Source organism: Erpetoichthys calabaricus, chromosome 6 (genome assembly GCF_900747795.2).
Source record: "Erpetoichthys calabaricus chromosome 6, fErpCal1.3, whole genome shotgun sequence".
Taxonomy (NCBI): Eukaryota; Metazoa; Chordata; class Cladistia; order Polypteriformes; family Polypteridae; genus Erpetoichthys; species Erpetoichthys calabaricus.
The window spans coordinates 80853720-80873120 of NC_041399.2; the positions used below are offsets into that span (position 1 = coordinate 80853720).

At 37.3% G+C, this 19401-nt stretch overlaps 1 protein-coding gene across 1 annotated transcript in view; it reads right to left on the bottom strand.

Annotated features, from left to right (window-relative positions):
- Positions 1-19401, bottom strand: part of smchd1 (structural maintenance of chromosomes flexible hinge domain containing 1) — a 509382-nt gene that overhangs the window by 335960 nt on the left and 154021 nt on the right. The window contains 2 exon segments of the mRNA XM_051928888.1: positions 8757-8870; positions 15834-16031. Of these exon segments, the coding sequence (XP_051784848.1) occupies positions 8757-8870; positions 15834-16031 (312 nt within the window).

Sequence of the window (19401 nt, forward strand, 5' to 3'; positions counted from 1 at the left end):
CGTTCCAGACTCTACCGTGATAAATGAATTTTCGCGAAGTAGGATTCTTTATTTATAAATCGAATATTTTCGCAGTTAGAGTATAGAAAACCTGTTTACGACTTTCTAAATACGTTTTTTTAACATTATTAGAGCCCTCTAGACCTGAAATAACACCCTTTAGTCACCATTACACTCGTATTACCCAATATACTAGACAAAATAAGAGAAAATAAGACATATTAGACGTTACAAATATCAAATATTTTACTAGGCTCACCCGCCTTTTAAGGCGACCGACTTTTATCTTCAATTTGTGTGCACTCCATGTGTATATCAGGCATGTAAGTGTAGGGAATGAGAACATCAAAGTGCCCATTCATAACATCTCCCGAAAGCCTAAGTTTTTTTATTCCCTCGAGTGCCTGTCCAAAGTCGTACAATGTCAGCCCGAATCTGTACCGCTAAAGACGGAGTTTCATGTACTAAATAAGCTATAGATGAGAATTAGCAAGCACCATCTCCCCTGATATTTACTACGCGGTGAGGCATTTGTACTCCATCAACATGAACTATTTCCAGAGACATAATTATGTCTATTTTTCCAGCGCATCGCGCACAAAAGCAAGGGAATGATGGGAGCACCAGAACTCCGCTCACATCGCGTCGCTTCGTACCGCAAGCCGCAAGTATTACGTCTGTGATAAGCGGAATACCGCTCCGCTTTGCACTCACGGGACGGAAGGACAATTCCGACCGCTTTTATACAGTAGATTATTGTACTGTACATTTAATTACACACACACACACACACAGTTCTTACACACAACCACTAACCTATGAAGGCACAACCTCAGTAGGAGAGTCTTCAGGTAGTGCAGTATCTTCAGCAGGTGCGTCGTTGTCTTCTTCCGCTGAAGGAGTACTAGGAGTAGGCAGTGGGTGTCTGGGTGCGCGGCTGCAGAACATCTTGATAGGCAGTTGCTGGCGCTGTCTTTTCATATGCGTGAGGAGGCTTTTGTAGGGTATTGCCATCTTTGATCATTTCCAAGAGTTTCACCTTCTCCTGGATAGTAAGCATCTTGCTCCGGCACTTAGTTTTATTGTCAGAAGGCTTAGAAAAAGCAGCACGTTTAGGAGCCATCGTGGGGCTTAGATAAAAGTTCTCAGAAAACGCATGCGTAGTGACGTAAGCGTGTATGAGAAAAAAATCGCAATAGAGTGAAGCCGCGAAAGTCGATGCGTGATAGAGCAAGGGATCACTGTATTTTTATATATATATATATATATATATATATATATATATATTTATATATATATATATATATATATATATATATATACAGTATATAGTGCATCCGGAAAGTATCCACAGCGCATCACTTTTTCCACATTTTGTTAAGCTACAGCCTTATTCCAAAATGGATTAAATTCATTTCTTTCCTCAGAATTCTACATTCATCACCCCATAATGACAATGTGAAAAAAGTTTACTTGAGGTTTTTGCAAATTTATTAAAAATAAAAAAATTGAGAAAGCACATGTACATAAGTATTCACAGCCTTTGCCATGAAGCTCAAAATTGAGCTCAGGTGCATCCTGTTTCCCCTGATTATCCTTCAGATGTTTCTGCAGCTTAATTGGAGTCCACCTGTGGTAAATTCAGTTGATTGGACATGATTTGGAAAGGCACACTCCTGTCTATATAAGGTCCCACAGTTGACAGTTCATGTCAGAGCACAAACCAAGCATGAAGTCAAAGGAATTCTCTGTAGACCTAAGAGACAGGATTGTCTCGAGGCACATATCTAGGGAAGATTACAGAAAAATTTCTGCTGCTTTGAAGGTCCCAATGAGCACAGTGGCCTCCATCATCCGTAAGTGGAAGAAGTTCGAAACCACCAGGACTCTTCCTAGAGCTGGCCGGCCATCTAAACTGAGCGATCGGGGGAGAAGGGCCTTTGTCAGGGAGGTGACCAAGAACCCGATGGTCACTCTGTCAGAGCTCCAGAGGTCCTCTGTGGAGAGAGAACCACCTTCCAGAAGGACAACCATCTCTGCAGCAATCCACCAATCAGGCCTGTATGGTAGAGTGGCCAGACGGAAGCCAATCCTTAGTAAAAGGCAAATGGCAGCCCGCCTGGAGTTTGCCAAAAGGCGTCTGAAGGACTCTCAGACCATGTGAAGGAAAATTCTCTGGTCTGATGAGACAAAGATTAAACTCTTTGGTGTGAATGCCAGGCGTCACGTTTGGAGGAAACCTGGCACCATCCCTACAGTGAAGCATGGTGGTGGCAGCATCATGCTGTGGGGATGTTTTTCAGCGGCAGGAACTGGGAGACTAGTCAGGATAAAGGGAAAGATGACTGCAGCAATGTACAGAGACATCCTGGATGAAAACCTGCTCCAGAGTGCTCTTGACCTCAGACTGGAGCGACGGTTCACCTTTCAGCAGGACAACGACCCTAAGCTCACAGCCAAGATATCAAAGGAGTGGCTTCAGGACAACTCTGTGAATGTCCTTGAGTGGCCCAGCCAGAGCCCAGACTTGAATCTGATTGAACATCTCTGGACAGATCTTATAAAATGGCTGTGCATCGACGCTTTCCATCCAACCTGCTGGAGCTTGAGAGGTGCTGCAAAGAGGAATGGGCGAAACTGGCCAAGGATAGGTGTGCCAAGCTTGTGGCATCATATTCAACAAGACTTGAGGCTGTAATTGCTGCCAAAGGTGCATCGACAAAGTATTGAGCAAAGGCTGTGAATACTTATGTACATGTGATTTCTCGTTTTTTTTTTTTTTTTTTAATTTTAATAAATTTGCAAAAACCTCAAGTAAACTTTTTTCACGTTGTCATTATGGGGTGTTGTGTGCAGAATTCTGAGAAAAAAATAAATTTAATCCATTTTGGAATAAGGCAGTAACATAACAAAAGGTGGAAAAAGTGATGCGCTGTGAATACTTTCTGGATGCACTGTATGTATGTATGTATGTATGTATGTATATATATATATATATATATATATATATATAAATGTTAGAAAATTGTTGCTGTGGTGCTAGGGCATGCAGTTTTGTTGTTAGGAGCTGCATCCCAAAAACATCTTGTAACGATGCTCTCTTCACAGGGACGAGTATAGTGTCTGCGATTGCAAATTAAAAGCCGAAAAAATAGTTCAGTTCTGTGCTTGTAGTATTTAAAGCTTTTGGTTAACAATTCATGAGTTTCTCAATTCAGTTTAGGATTGATGCAGGTAACGTCCTTTTGGTTTGACAATTCTTCTTAGAGATTTTAATCAATTTCAATTTTTATTTGTGAATCATACCACTCTTTTATTGCAATTCTGTCCTAAAAAAGTAAATTATAAAATCAAACAAAAAAAAAAAAAAAAGAACTTTCAAAAACTGAAGTGTCAACATTTTATAAGTATTCATGACCCCCCCCAACCCCCCCCAAGGTTCTGTACATGGCTGAACCACATCTCATAACAAGCTGTTTTTTCTGGGGGTTTTTTTTGTTTTCTTTAGTACCTATTTATTTTATACAAAGTGATGAATCAAGGTTTGCTCATTCTTCATTGCAAAACTGCTTAAGCTGTTCTATGTTTGTTGTGGAGCAGTGGTAGACAGCAATTTAAGTTTCTCCACAGACATTCATTTTAAGTCACTATACTGTTTCTCCTGCAGTGTGCTTTGGGTCACTTCCATCACAATGTGAATCTTCTGGTACACAGGAGCCTTCCTCAAGGATGTGGCTATATTGTGTATCATTCATCTTCCCATCAATCCTGCCAAGATTACCAGTTTCTTCTGCTGATAAACACCACCATAAAATAATGCTGCCACACAATATTTTACATTGGGAATGGTGTTATCTGGCTAATGTGCAATGTTAGAATAATGCCACATATACCGTTTAGTTTTATTCCAAAAAGTTCCACTTTAGTCTCATTAGTCCACAAGAGTTCCAATCCAAGTAATTTGAAAAATTCTTAAAAGACAAGGATATAATTTATTTTTCAGTTACTTCCCTGCCACTCATATAAGTGCCAACACCCTTTATGTGCAATGTCCTAGAGACAGCTGAGGTGTAAATCACCTCTCCAGTTGCATTTATCAACCTCTGCAATTCATTAAGAGTGACAGATTTCATCACAGTATCCTCCCTCACAAATGCCATTTAGACTTGAGGCCTGACCTAGGCAGTGTGACTACAGTTTCATATTTTTTCCCATTCCATATGATGGACTGCACTTTACGGTACCATCAGTGCCTCTCAGATGGTCTTATCCTTCCCTAAATATGTGTTTTTCTATAATTACATCCCGGACTTCGTTTTTGTCCTAATTTTGGTGGTTGTGTGAAAAGCAAAACCTAGTATTTGACTCAGGTGATAAAAAAGAATTTAACATTATAAATTCATTGAGAACTAATGATCCACCCGTTTCCTACACATGCAGAGACCATTAGCAAACTGGATGAGGAGGTTAGGAACTACACTGCACCAGATCATAGTTAGATGCATATTTAAGAAGGGTATGAATACCTGTTAAATCTCAGAAGTATGTTTTTTTTGTCTTACCAGCAAAGAAAGTGTCAATTTGTTTCTTTTGATTTGGCATGATATGGACTGTTCTGTAGATCAGCTGGAAATTTTTTTTTCCGAAGCACTACATTTTAATATGAATATTTTAAATCTATATTTTAGCTTTAAGCTTACTTTGTTTATTCATTTTCTAAAGGTAGAGGCACCTCTCCTGGAAGCTTCAGCACAATTACGAAATATAAATTTTGGGCTTGTTATTTAATATGAATCTACTTTATTGATATCTATATAATTAATTACTTGCTACAACTTGCACAGATATATAAAAATTATGCAAACTGTTCAGAGTAGATCCACACCTAAATCGTAAAAAAATTTTGCTGTACATGTACTACGATTCTGTCATAATTACAAACTGTATGCCTAAATATAGGCAGACCTTACACTGGTCTCAAAAATAAGTTAAAAAAGTTTGAACTATATATCCTGGATACCTTTTTAATCATAGCAGAAACCAGGATTATCTGATGTAAACTTTCACAGAGGCACTTGCCCCACATTTTACTATACTTTTTTAAACAAATAATTTTCACTGTTAACCATTCTTATATATATTTTGATGTTCATCACTCTCTTTAGGTGCCAAAGGGTGTCTCTTCAACCAACACCTAGGTTTAATACACAGGAATTGGCTAACAATTCATAGACAAAATGGAATTACTTAATTCACTGAGCCATGAAGCACCTTCACTCATATGCTAAACAACAGGGCATTGGGACTCTTATTGAACAAATGGGACCTGTCTTGCCATGATGGATGACATTTGAACTGTTGGGACACTAATTTGTTGGGGAGGCATATGAATCAGGTAGTCAGTTAGTTCTAAACTAAGGAAAAAGGGCTAAGCAAGGAGTTTAAGACAGGCCAGTTTCAGAATCATACAAGAAGGGATGAATAATAGTGTAAAAACTACACTAACAAATTCTAAACCAAAATTTAAGTGCAAAAGTAAAATAAGTAACACATTAAAATAGCTTGATGCTAGAAATATCAAAAATAAAAGAAGTGAGTTGGAGTTGTACGTATCTTAGCATAATTATGATATAACTTTAACAGAAACCTGGCTAAATAACAAAGATGGGGAAAATGGGGATGAGTATAACATAGATGGGTACAATTACTTTAGGATGGATAGACAGTAAAGAATGGGGGGGGGGTTCAATTTGTGTAAAACACAATTTAAATGCAGATCTTCTTCAGTTGGATAATAAACATCTTAGTGAGGAGGACTGAATTCATCTGGAAAGCATTAGGGATATAAGGCTTATTTTATGAGAGTGTTACAGATCCCCCAAAGCAGACAGTAATTTCAATTTTAATAATAATAATACAAATGCAAGTTAACAGGAGGATATTATCAATGACAACTTAACAAAGCCGAATATTAACTGTGCTCTTGTTGCAAATGGCAAAATACAAGAGTAGAACTTTCAGAAGTAATAGATAGCTGTTTTTTAATACAATATGTTAAAGCACCATTGCTGGAGGAAGCCTGCATAGATTTAGGATATTTTTATTTATTCATTTATTTATTTTATTTTTTTACAACCAGGATAGAATTCAGAGTGTACAATTGACTGAACCACTAGGGTCAAAGGACCATAACACAAAATAATTCTCAGTATATTGGAAAAGCACAGCTGCCAAGGCTAAAGCTGTTAAATTTAAATTTGTACGGCAAATTTTGAACAGATGTGTGAAAGTCAAAAAGGTACAAACTGGGATAAGAGTTAAGTGTAGAAACAGCCAAGGACCAGTGAAACAGGTTTACAAATGTTTTACATATTATTCAGGACAGGTACATCCCAAAATTAGTAATTAGCAGGAGATTAAAAATGCTCTGCAGTGAGTGAATAAGGTGTTTAAAAAGAAGATGCAAAGTAAAAAAACAGCTGTATAAGGCATACAAGACTAATAACTCCAATGCGAACTACACTATATAGCACATAAGAGAGGATGAAAGCAACCATTAAGAACGATATTATGGAGGCTAAAAGGCAGGGAGAAAGGAACACTGCAGATAAGGCAAAAGAGGACTCAGAAAGATTCAGTATTTTAATAGTAAAAGAAGAATCAAGAAGGAGGTGAAGTGTATCAGAAATTGTAAAGGGACACTAAAATATACAGTGAAAACACAAATACTCTAAATTTGTATTTTTCTATAGTCTTCACATATGAGGAAGTGGACAACCTGGCAGCATTAACAGAAACTACTAAGAAGGTATTAAAGTGATTTGGAAATTGTACAGAGAGAAGTGCAGCTCAGAGTAAACAGGACGAAATCCTGTATTTTTAGGAAGTTCCTGTCCACTGGGTAAATTGTGAAGAACTGGAAAACGGCAAATATTATCCTGTAACATTCAAAGAGTGATCAGACTGATCTAAGTATAGCCCAGTAAGCTTAATGTACATCACAGGTAAATTAAAGGAAGGAATTATTAAGGAAAGACTGAGCAATAGCAGAAGTTTTACTGAAGGCACCATGGGTTCAGACAAGGGAGGTAGTGTTTTACTTACATGATGGTATTCTATGAGGAAGCAACAAAAGAAAATGATCAGTAGTGCACACAGTGTTATTTATCTTGACTATCACAAAGATTTTGATAAGGTGCCATATAAAAGGTTGGGCATCAGACTAAAAGAAGTGGGAGTTTTGGGTATAGTGTGTTGATGGGTGCAGAATTGGCTAAAAAAACAGGAAGCAGATGGTTATGGTGCTAGGAACCTTTGGGCAAAGTTAAAAGTGGTGTCCTTCAGAGGCTATTGCCACTGTTACTTTTAATACAGATATAGATATATATCTTTTTTTCCAACCATGGTGTTTGTTAGAAGCTATCCATGAAACGCACAGTACACCAAAAACAGTTCACCATTCAGATTACCCATCCAGCCACACTATTCCTGGAACTTAAATCCACCATTCTCCATGTGACATGAGCCTGAGTAGGCTCCCAATGAGATAGTAGAATCTACAAGGAATCTCTATAAGGAATGTTCAGAAAAATGTATAATGACATACAATCAAGAAAAAATCGTTTTAAAATTGAAACTCTAAACTAACAGTAAAGCAATCCAGCCTTCTACCTTTACAACTTATACTGTATGGTCACAATCTGGGATCTTGTGGGTATCCACAAACTCACAATAAGCACTAAATAAAGAGACAGACAGTAATAATCAATCAAGAAGTCAGTGATTTTTCAATCACCGACACAAGTTTCAACCAGAGACCTATCACAATATTCTATTCCTTAAAACAAGTTTGCATAAGTATGGGTTAGTATGGCTAGAAATGTCCTCAGTAGACTGTCACCTTTTTTAATATGGCAGCTCCTTCAAGCAAAGCGGTATTCACTTCGATGATGTGGAATGTATATATACAGTTAAAAGTATACATCACCAGACAGTTTCTTCAGAGAACTAAATTAAAAGTTCTACACTTTTCTCTCTTAGAATATGTCACGAAATCAGCCCACTAATGTTAATGTGAACAGTTCTACTTTATTCTATACTCTTCTTTTAAATTTTATATTAAAACTGACAGTGACTTATAAATCTTTTAAAAACTGTTAGAAGTATGTATGTCAGTTCTTCATATTTTCCTTTAACTTGTTTTGTCATGCTGATTTTATGCTTTTTCTTCTTTTCACATTAAACTATTCAGGGAAGCAACTTTTCATGATGCAGGTTGATTGGTCAGTTGTATAGATGGACATTCTGATATTATCGGAACTGAGCTTAATGTTAAGCTATAATTGTTTTCTTTATAAGCAAACAGTAACACCTGTGCTTTCAATATTGTAAATGGGTAAAAGAAGAATACAAAAGCAATGTACTCTATTCTATTTCATATAAAATGCCAGTGATGTCAAGATGATTCCATTAACTGATACAAGTACATTCAAAGGAATGAGTTGACAATACAGCTGAGATTAAATAATGTTGTGTAAACAATTTTATTAAAATAATTTGCTTACAAATACATAGATAAATGCAAAATAAATGTTTTTCCCAAGCTATAATTTAATGGACGATAGTTTACAACAAACTGAACTGTTCCTATTGTATATTAAGGAAAAATAACTACCATTACCATTTACAGTAAGTAACTGCTTAAATCTCAGAAAACAAATTATTTAAAAATTTTAAATAACTGCAAAAACTCTTACCACAATAATCATAACTTCTCCACCTGTAGCATATACATCACCATCATAGTCACCATGAAGAAGAAAATGAGAAATGCTTCCAAAAACAAGTGGGGAGGTTTTCATGCTTTTTATCTTCGAAGACAATGACAGTGATAGAGGTTACACATGTGCATTAGCAAGTGCAGTAATATATACAGTGCATCCGGAAAGTATTCACAACGCATCACTTTTTCCACATTTTGTTATGTTACAGCCTTATTCCAAAATGGATTAGATTCATTTTTTCCTCAGAATTCTACACACAACACCCCATAATGACAACGTGAAAAAATATAAAAATAAAAAAATTGAGAAAGCACATGTACATAAGTATTCACAGCCTTTGCCATGAAGCTCAAAATTGAGCTCTGGTGCATCCTGTTTCCCCTGATCATCCTTGAGATGTTTCTGCAGCTTAATTGGAGTCCACCTGTGGTAAATTCAGTTGATTGGACATGATTTGGAAAGGCACACACCTGTCTATATAAGGTCCCACAGTTGACAATTCACGTCAGAGCACAAACCAAGCATGAAGCCAAAGGAATTGTCTGTAGACCTCCGAGACAGGATTGTCTTGAGGCACAAATCTGGGGAAGGTTACAGAAAAAGTTCTGCTGCTTTGAAGGTCCCAATGAGCACAGTGGCCTCCATTATCCGTAAGTGGAAGAAGTTAGAAACTACCAGGACTCTTCCTAGAGCTGGCCGGCCATCTAAATTCAGCGATCGGGGGAGAAGGGCCTTAGTCAGGGAGGTGACCAAGAACCCGATGGTCACTCTGTCAGAGCTCCAGAGGTCCTCTGTGGAGAGAGGAGAACCATCCAGAAGGACAACCATCTCTGCAGCAATCCACCAATCAGGCCTGTATAGTAGAGTGGCCAGACGGAAGCCACTCCTTAGTAAAAGGCACATGGCAGCCCGCCTGGAGTTTGCCAAAAGGCACTTGAAGGACTCTCATACCATGAAAAAGAAAATTTTCTGGTCTGATGAGACAAAGATTGAACTCTTTGGTGTGAATGCCAGGAATTACGTTTAGAGGAAACCAGGCACCGCTCATCACCAGGCCAATACCATCCCTACAGTGAAGCATGGTGGTGGTAGCATCATGCTGTGGGGATGTTTTTCAGTGGCAGGGACTGGGAGACTAGTCAGGATAAAGGGAAAGATGCCTGCAGCAATGTACAGAGACATCCTGGATGAAAACCTGCTCCAGAGCGCTCTTGACCTCAAACTGGGGCGACAGTTCATCTTTCAGCAGGACATCGACCCTAAGCACACAGCCAAGATATCAAAGGAGTGGCTTCAGGACAACTCTGTGAATGTCCTTGAGTGGCCCAGCCAGAGCCCAGACTTGAATCCGATTGAACATCTCTGGACAGATCTTAAAATGGTTTCGCACCAATGCTTCCCTTCCAACCTGATGGAGCTTGAGAGGTGCTGCAAAGAGGAATGGGCGAAACTGGCCAAGGATAGGTGTGCCAAGCTTGTGGCATCATATTCAAAAAGACTTGAGGCTGTAATTGCTGCCAAAGGTGCATCGACAAAGTATTGAGCAAAGGCTGTGAACACTTATGTACATGTGATTTCTCAGTTTTTTTATTTTTAATAAATTTGCAAAAACCTCAAGTAAACTTTTTTCACAATGTCATTATGGGGTGTTGTGTGTAGAATTCTAAGGAAAAAATGAATTTAATCCATTTTGGAATAAGGCTGTAACATAACAAAATGTGGAAAAAGTGACGCACTGTGAATACTTTCCGGATGCACTGTAAGTTTCCTACAGTCTAAAAATATACTGTGGCGGAAACAGACAGGACTATACAACATTCAAAAGAAAATCAATATACTGTAATTGTGATGTTTAAATTAACATTATTCATCTCTAATAAGCAACACAGGAATAAAATTCTTCAAACTTAAATATTTCACAATTAAAGATTATTAATGTTTCTCCTGTACACAATACATTTAATTCTGGTTAAATTGAAATTTGTATGCTTAACAACAATAACATATACTGGTAAAACTCAGACCTGTAGTCCTCAAAGAAAGGTGGTTCATGCACCTTTCATAAAACACAGCACCACAGGTCATTACGCTGAGGTTGCTGTAGTGTCCTGCTTTGGTAATATCTGGTTATCTTACACTTTGTTGTTGTTTAGTTACTGAAATGCTTCCTGCGTTTGGCTTCAGACCAAGCATTAGTTGCAGGTCTTGTTGTTCTTTGTTGCATGCTGGTGTGTATCAGTTTCTATTGTGTTGAACTGCATATGGCTTGTGTATAGTACTTCATAGCGAATGCATGGTAATATTGCCATCCAGAAACACAGCAACCCAGGTCACTCTGCCAAGGAATGTCGTCACTTTTTTCATAATGTAATCGTGTTTAAGGCTTTGTTTTGCTTTTGTAGTTTGTGACTTGCATGTGCAATGAAAAAGATCAGTCAGGCTGCACAATGTACATTACCATCAGCAGCTGTCGGCATGTTTCTTTTCCTATCAGCTATGCCGAAGGCACACTGAGACTGTGCCACCACTGGACATAAGAAGGACTTGAAGCTCAATTACATGGCCAAGTTAGCCTGCACGTCCAATTCATGGGTCATGTTAAGCATATCACGGCACAAGCTCTCCATCAAGATAAACATTTAAGGCCCGGGCTTCAGAAGATTTTGCATCCTATGAAAAAACTAGTAATCCCAGCCCACCTTAAATCCCTTCGCACATCTCCAGTCTTTCATTTCATAAATGTGTCAACCAGCACAAGCAGCCTGCTGTCCCATCCCCCACCTTGACGGAGCTCAGCTCGAGAAAAACGTTCTCCCAGCTCAAGCCAAGGCTCCTTATCTGCGTGTGAGCTGAGGTGCCTGGGGTTGTATAGGGTAAATAATACAGTAGATTGTTATTTAGAATACATGCATTTCATTTGTGTTCTCTGTCTACAAAGATCTGGGTAAGTGTAGGATGAAAGGAAATGCGAGAAATGCTGAACACATACCTAAAGCAGAAACTATTTCCATGTTATACTAATAATGATGAGAAGTGTTTAATGTGTGAAGACTTTAGTCCAAATATCAAATACACATGCGCGCTTTTATTCAAGGATATAACCAAAAAAAAAAAAAAAAAAAAAAAAAAAAGCATTCAATTAACATGTGACTGTCAATGAGTTAAAAACTCGAGCTCAAATGTCAATCGACAGGGAGTTTACACATTCTTGAATGGTGCAGAGGTAAGAACTGCTGCCTTATAACCCAAAGGTCCCGGGTTCGAGACCGGGCGCTCCACATTTTGTGAGTTACTATTATTATTATTTCTACAATATAATAAAAACATACATTTGATGTGAGTCTGTAACACCTGGTGTAAATTTTGGTTACTTGTAAAAGTTCGTGCTTGTTTTTTTCATTATTCAGTTTTATTCTCTCAGTGACGATCACATGGTACAACAAACTTGCCTCTCCCTCTCTGAGTTGATGGTATTTATCTCCATTCTTTTCACAAGATCAGCGCTGTGGCTGATGCCTACTCAGAACTGTTTGTTGTACTGGCAATCAAAGATACAATGTCCTGTGCCTGCCATCAGACTGGACAAAGGCAAGACCGTAACAACAGACCGCTTCTTCACAGCGCTTTCAAAGGCTAATAGACTGCAATGTAATTCTGCTTGGCACCATAAGTAAAATGGGATTTCGACCTGCAGCTAAAGTCACTTCAGCACGTGAGCACTTCGCAATGCTAGTGTTTAGATCTGACAGGGTTGCAGTCTATTAGCCGACGAAAGTGCAATGAAGAAGCTGTCTGTTGTTACGGTCCTGCCTTTGTCCAGTCTGATGGCGATCACAGGACATAGTATCTTTGATTGCCGGTACAACAAATAGTTCTGAGCAGGCATCAGTCACAGCAGTGCTCTTGTGCAAAGAATGGAGATAGATGCCATCAAGTCAGAGGGAGAGGCAAGTTCGTTGTACCTTGTCACTGAGAGAATGAAACTGAATAATGAAAAAGAAGCACTAACTTTTTATACAAGTAGCCAAAATTTTATTTTATAATTTTTTTAGTAGCCAATGTTTTTATTATACAGTAATCCCTCGCTATATTGCGCTTCGACTTTCACGGCTTCACTCTATCGCGGATTTTATATGTAAGCATTATTTAAATATATATCGCAGATTTCTCGCTGGTTCGTGGGTTTCAGTGGACAATGGGTCTTTTAATTTCTGGTACATGCTTCCTCAGTTGGTTTGCCCAGTTGATTTCATACAAGGAACGCTATTGGCAAATGGCTAAGAAGCAACCCAGATAGAGCACGTATTACGTATTAAATAAAACTCCTCACATATATTGTGAGCAGGGGGGCTGTTTGCACCCCTAGAGGATATAGACGCTCATCTATAAAATGCTGAAAGACTACCTTCATATTGCTCCCTTCCTTGCTGGGCTTACTTGCGGCTGCTTTGTCAAACGATATGCTCCCCGCACAGTGCTTCGCATACTTAAAAGCTCGAACAGCACCTATTGGTTTTTGATTGTTTACTTTTCTCTCTCTCTCTCTGACATTCATACTTAAAATCCCAAACAGCACCTATTGATTTTTGATTGTTTGCTTCTCTCTCTCTCTGACATTCTCTGCTCCTGACATGCAGTCCTTTGAAGAAGAAATATGTTTGCATTCTTTTAATTGTGAGACAAAACTGTCATCTCTGTCTTGTCATGGAGCACGTTTAAACTTTTGAAAAACAGACAAATGTTTGTTTGCAGTGTTTGAATAAAGTTCCTGTCTCTCTACAACCTCCTGTGTTTCTGTGCAAATCTGTGACCCAAGTGTGACAATATAAAAATAACCATATAAACATATGGTTTTTACTTCACAGATTTTCACCTTTCGTGGGGGGTTCTGGAACGCAACCCCCGCAATTGAGGAGGGTTCACTGTATTGTAGAAATAATAATAATAGCAGCTCACTACTCAAAACACAGACTGCTCGGTCTCAAACCCGGGACCTTCGGGTTATAAGGCAGCAGTGCTTACCTCTGCACCATTCAAGAATACGTGTAAACTCCCCGGCAATTGACATTTGAGCTTGAGTTTTTAATTCATTGATTGTTCTTTGGTTTTATTCTTGAATAAAAGCGCATGCGTTTATTTGATATTTGGACTAAAGTCTTCACACATTAAACACTTCACATCATTATTAGTTTAACATGGAAAAAGTTTCTGCTTTAGGTATGTGTTCAGCATTTCTTACATTTCCTTTCATCCTACACTTAACCAGGTCTTTTTCATCCTACACTTAACCAGGTCTTTGTAGACACGGAACACACACAAAATGCACGTATTCCAAATAACAATATACTGTATTATTTACCCTCTACAACCCCAGGCACCTCACCTAACACGCAGATAAAAAGGCTTAGCTTGAGCTGGGAGAATGTTTAGCCCGAGCTGAGCTCCATCAAGGCAGGGGATGGGACAGCAGGTTGCTTGCTGCTTGTGATGATCAACAGTGTTACAAAACGAAAGAGGCTGATGGAGGGATGTGATGTGATGTGAAGGGATTTAAGATGGGCCGGGATTATGAGTTTATTTTGTAGGCTTCAGGAATTCTAGTGTTAAAGAAAAATCTGGTAATTAATGATGAGAGAACCCTAATGAATTTGCTTCATCTCGAATTTGGCAAAAAAGTATAAATGTTTGGGAATTGTCAAAGAGGAAGGAGAACTGAACTAGTTTAGTTTTCAATGGATTACAGTAGTCCAATGGTCTTAAGTTCCCCTAGGGCTAGGGAAACATCGGCTAATTATGCTGGGCTGATTATTGTGGCCAAAAATATTACTTACGCTGTGAGGAAGCAGTGCTTAATCACTGTGCTACACCAGATTGGAATTAATAGAATTAAAGGAATACCCTGTACAAAAATTATATATTTTTAATGTGTTAGTTACTGCACTGTGTAGCTTGAATTGATGACCAAGAAAATATTATTATTCTTAGATTTAATACTGAACGAAGATAAAATGTTTGTGAAATAATAGAAGTCAATCGTGACCTATGCTTCAGAACAGCAAACAATGTTTTTTTGTTTTTTTTCCATGGATATTTTTCACATCTCACATCACTTTTTTAGTTGTGTGCTCAAAACGTGCAAAACATGCATTTTTTGGAAAAATATTGTTAAATTAATACTTCCACAAAAGTCAGAGCACATCATAAACAGGAAATACATTCCCATAATACTGCTCTTCTGAATTGATGACAGGACTCCTGTCTAAAAAATGAAGGACGAGGTAGATTATCAATTCATTTATGCAATAGTCAATGTTCCTAGAAGCATTTTTGTACTTTCTAGCATTGAGGTGTATGTACCATTATTAGCTTAAAAAAAACAAATTTCATGAATAACCTGCTGAAATTACAGTGTACTTTTAATACTTTCTGATACTGTTTAATTTACTTCTGCTGGGTCATTATTCAGAGACTGAAAATCACTGCAAATTTTCAGACCTACCAATTCTACCTCAGAGCTGCACACATGAACAAATGTATTGGAAACAGATTAACTTCTTTAGATAACACTAAGTACATATGATACTTTTACTTATTAAGCAGTCTTTTTTACTGAAAGAGTCAACATGCTTAATGTAAACTCTTCAGAAAATGAAAACATGAAAAAAATAAGGCATAAAATAAAAATAATTCCTAATCTAAGAGCTCACTAGTACACAGAATCAACTAACCAATTACCCTCCTTTTACCTTTAAAATGGCAATCTTTGAACAAATATCTTGAACACTACTAGCAGCTCTGCTAGCTTTATTTTTTGTCATCCTAATTTTCCAGGAATTCTTAACCATTCCACTGTAGGACATCATTTTAATATCTATAATGTTTAATTCATTCTTCAATGCAAGATTTACTTTAACTTATTTTTCATCTCTCTTTTGTAAACTCATGGTGAATCAGGCCAGCTGAATCTCTTCCACAGCATTTAAATAACTATTTATTGAAATAAAAATGAGATTTACAAAAATACATACATACAGATTTTACAGTACATACCTTTTGCCCTGCTTTGTAAACTTTTCCATCCCATTCAATTGACATAAACTTTGACCATGGACTCTGCATCCTTTTGGACTGAATTTCAGGTCTACTTATTATTCCTTTAAAACCACAAAATTTTATTTGCTTATCATATTTCTCATGGCACTCTTTTAACCATTGAGTAAACTCTTTAAAAATTACCATTCTTTGACCCTGTTAGAAAAATAAATATTAACAAATTAAATAACTGTGTGTGTGATTTTACATACATATATTGTGCATAAACAGATTTTTTTCCCCCTACAGACAGAACAGAACAGAAATATCATTTCCTCAAATAACACAAGTTATAGGACTCTGCACTATAACATGGCCAAATCTACTTAATTTTTATTTCTGGTCAATCTAAAAATATTGCAATAAAAACATTTTATCATTGAAATATTTAAAGAAGATTTTCATAGTAACTCTGTAAATCCGTTCAAAATAATTAACATTTTTTACTGAAGGTGTAATGATATACAATTTTATAACACAATGCATATCTTACTAAGTGACAGGTTATCAATACATTCCTTAAACATTTGAGTATCAGGAAAAGTGTGGAGCCTGGAAAGTTTTGTTTTTTTTTTTTAATAAAAGAAAGCTTTCTTAGTGATGTTACTGATTTGAAATTGAAATGAATGACTGGAATATATGATAACACCAACATTCATCACTTCTGTACAAGAAGACATAGTAAACTCTAGAGAATTTTTTTTCTGTGATGTACACATCTTAAACAAAGGCTTATATATAAAAAAAAAAAAAACTTTTCACCATTTATCTAACAAAATAATATATATACATACATACATATACATACACACACACAGAAAATCAAGTTTGAATCATTTTTAATAATTAATTACACTACAACTATTTTTTTACTCTTAAAGTATACATTTACCATATTTACATTGTTTTTTTCCAGTGTACCAGCTAGACATTGATAATTCCTGAGGGGTAATTCTAAATAGGGATTATTATTTTAATAATACTGCACTTGTGTCTTGCCAACACTTATTCCATATGAAATACATCAACAAATAATAAACACAGTATTACTTCTTCTTCTTTCTGCTACTCCAGTTAGGGGTTGCCACAGCGGATCATCTTCTTCCATATTTTTCTGTCCTCTGCATCTTGTTCTGTTACACCCATCACCTGCATGTTCTCTCTCACCACATCCATAAACCTTCGCTTAGGTCTTCCTCTTTTCCTCTTCCCTGGCAGCTCTATCCTTAGCATCCTTTCCCCAATATACTCCTCTCTCCTCTGCACATGTCTGCACATGTCGAAACCAACGCAATCTCACCTCTCTGACTTTGTCTCCCAACAGTCCAACTTGAGCTGACCCTCTAATGTACTCATTTCTAATCCTATCCATCCTCGTCACACCCAGTGCAAATCTTAGCATCTTTAACTCTGCTACCTCCAGCTCTGTCTCTGCTTTCTCGTCAGTGCCACCATCTCCAACCCATATAACATAGCTGGTCTCACTACCGTCCTGTAGACCTTTTTTTTCCCTTTGGTTATATTCTTGAATAAAACCAGATGTGTTTACTTGATATTTGGACTAAAGTCTTGACACATTATACACGTCATGTCATTATTAGAATAACATAGAAAAGTTTCTGCTTTAGGTATGTGTTTAGCATTTCTTGCCTCGCATTTCCTGCCATCCTACACTTACACAGATTATTGTAGACACGGAATTCACATGAAATGTATGTATTCCAAAAAATATATTATTTATCCTATATAACTCCAGTCACCTCACTGCCAGACAGAGGGACTGGAGCTCTGAGAATTTTGTGACGGACTTAACATCCGTTGGTAGGCGGGGATGGGAAAGTAGGCTGCTTGTGCTGATCAACACATTTGCAAAACAAAAGACGCTGATGGAGAAATATGAAGGAATTTATGGTGGCCAAGGATTACAATTTTTTTCATTTTCTGTTGGTTGTGGTCTAAGTGAACCAACAGAAAATGGCACATCTCCATGCTTACAGAAAAGATGCAAAACATGTTCCCACATCTATGATACAGACCGTATAGTTATACCACATTGCCGACTTGAACATCATATAAAGGGATCATTTTCCTGCAGATCGTCTAATGTAGTCTACCTAACTTTCTGCATGAAATGTCCTGACACTGCACTCTATGTGGGAGAAACTGGACAAACACTCCGCCAGAGAATGAATTTACACAGGTTCCACATTAAACATGGCAACACAGATGTTCCTGTAGCGGCCCACTTCAACAACCATGGACACTGTGAGAGGGACTTTAAAGTCACAGTGCTTATGGGCAACTTCAAAACACAGCAAGAGAGAATATAATGGGAAGTTAAACTCATGCTAAAATTTAATACATTACAACATGGATTGAATAGAGACAAGAGTTTTATGGCCAGATATAAGGATTGTTTACATCTCTCAGAATGACAGACAACCTGTCTACAGATCCACATTGTTTGGAAAAAACTGATTACAAACTTCAAAAGACTTTGTTGGACAGTTATCTTATCCAGAGATCTTGACCATTCATTGTTCTTCTCTCTCTTGTTAAATTAACCCTAGCCTGAATGAATCTATTCATTTTTTACATTTAAAATTTCTCATTTAAAGATTTACCAATGTTGTTTCTTGTCCTAGAGTGTGTATATAAACATAGGGAACTCCAGTCTCTGTATTACATCTTGCCTGAAGAAGAGGCCTGAGTTGCCTCGAAAGCTTGCATATTGTAATCTTTTTAGTTAGCCAATAAAAGGTGTCATTTTGCTTGGCTTTTCTCTACATTCATAATGGCTAACACGGTACAACACCATAGTACTACTGGTCATAAGAGACTAAAGTTGAACCTTTTGGCTATCATGGAAAATTCCATGTGTAGTGTAAACTCAATACTTCCAATGACCCCGAGAACACCTTTCCCACAGTGAGGCATGGTGGTGGCAGCATCACGCTGTGAGGATGTTTATCATCAGCAGGGACAGGAAAACTGGTCAGAAATGATGCAGAGATTTGACACTGGGATGACCCAAGCAATGTAAAGCCGATTTTTAAAGTTTCAATTTATTTTTCTTTTAAAAGTTGCCCTGTCTGGGGTCAGTGCCCCCAAGTATGAAAACCACTGGGTCATTCCATGTCAAATCAACCAATGACCCACACACTTCTGAGACAAAAAATTCTGGAAAGATGACCGTGTTAGTCAGGAGATACCCTGTAATTTTTATTTGATGTAAGATCTTTCCAAGATGCAGCCAGTTTCAAAGTCAAAGTGAACTTTATTGTCATCTCAACCATATACAAGTATACAGATAGACGAAATTGCAAAGCTCAGGGTCCACAGTGTAAGAACATGACGTGCAAATAATAATTTAAAAATACAATTAAAATTTAAATTAAAATTTAATTAAAATTAAAACACAAACAAGACAAGACATTGTGCAAAGACAAGACAAAGAAGTAGCAGCAATATCGATGTGTAAGATATGTAAAATAATAAATAAATAATAGATATAGCTAATACAGAA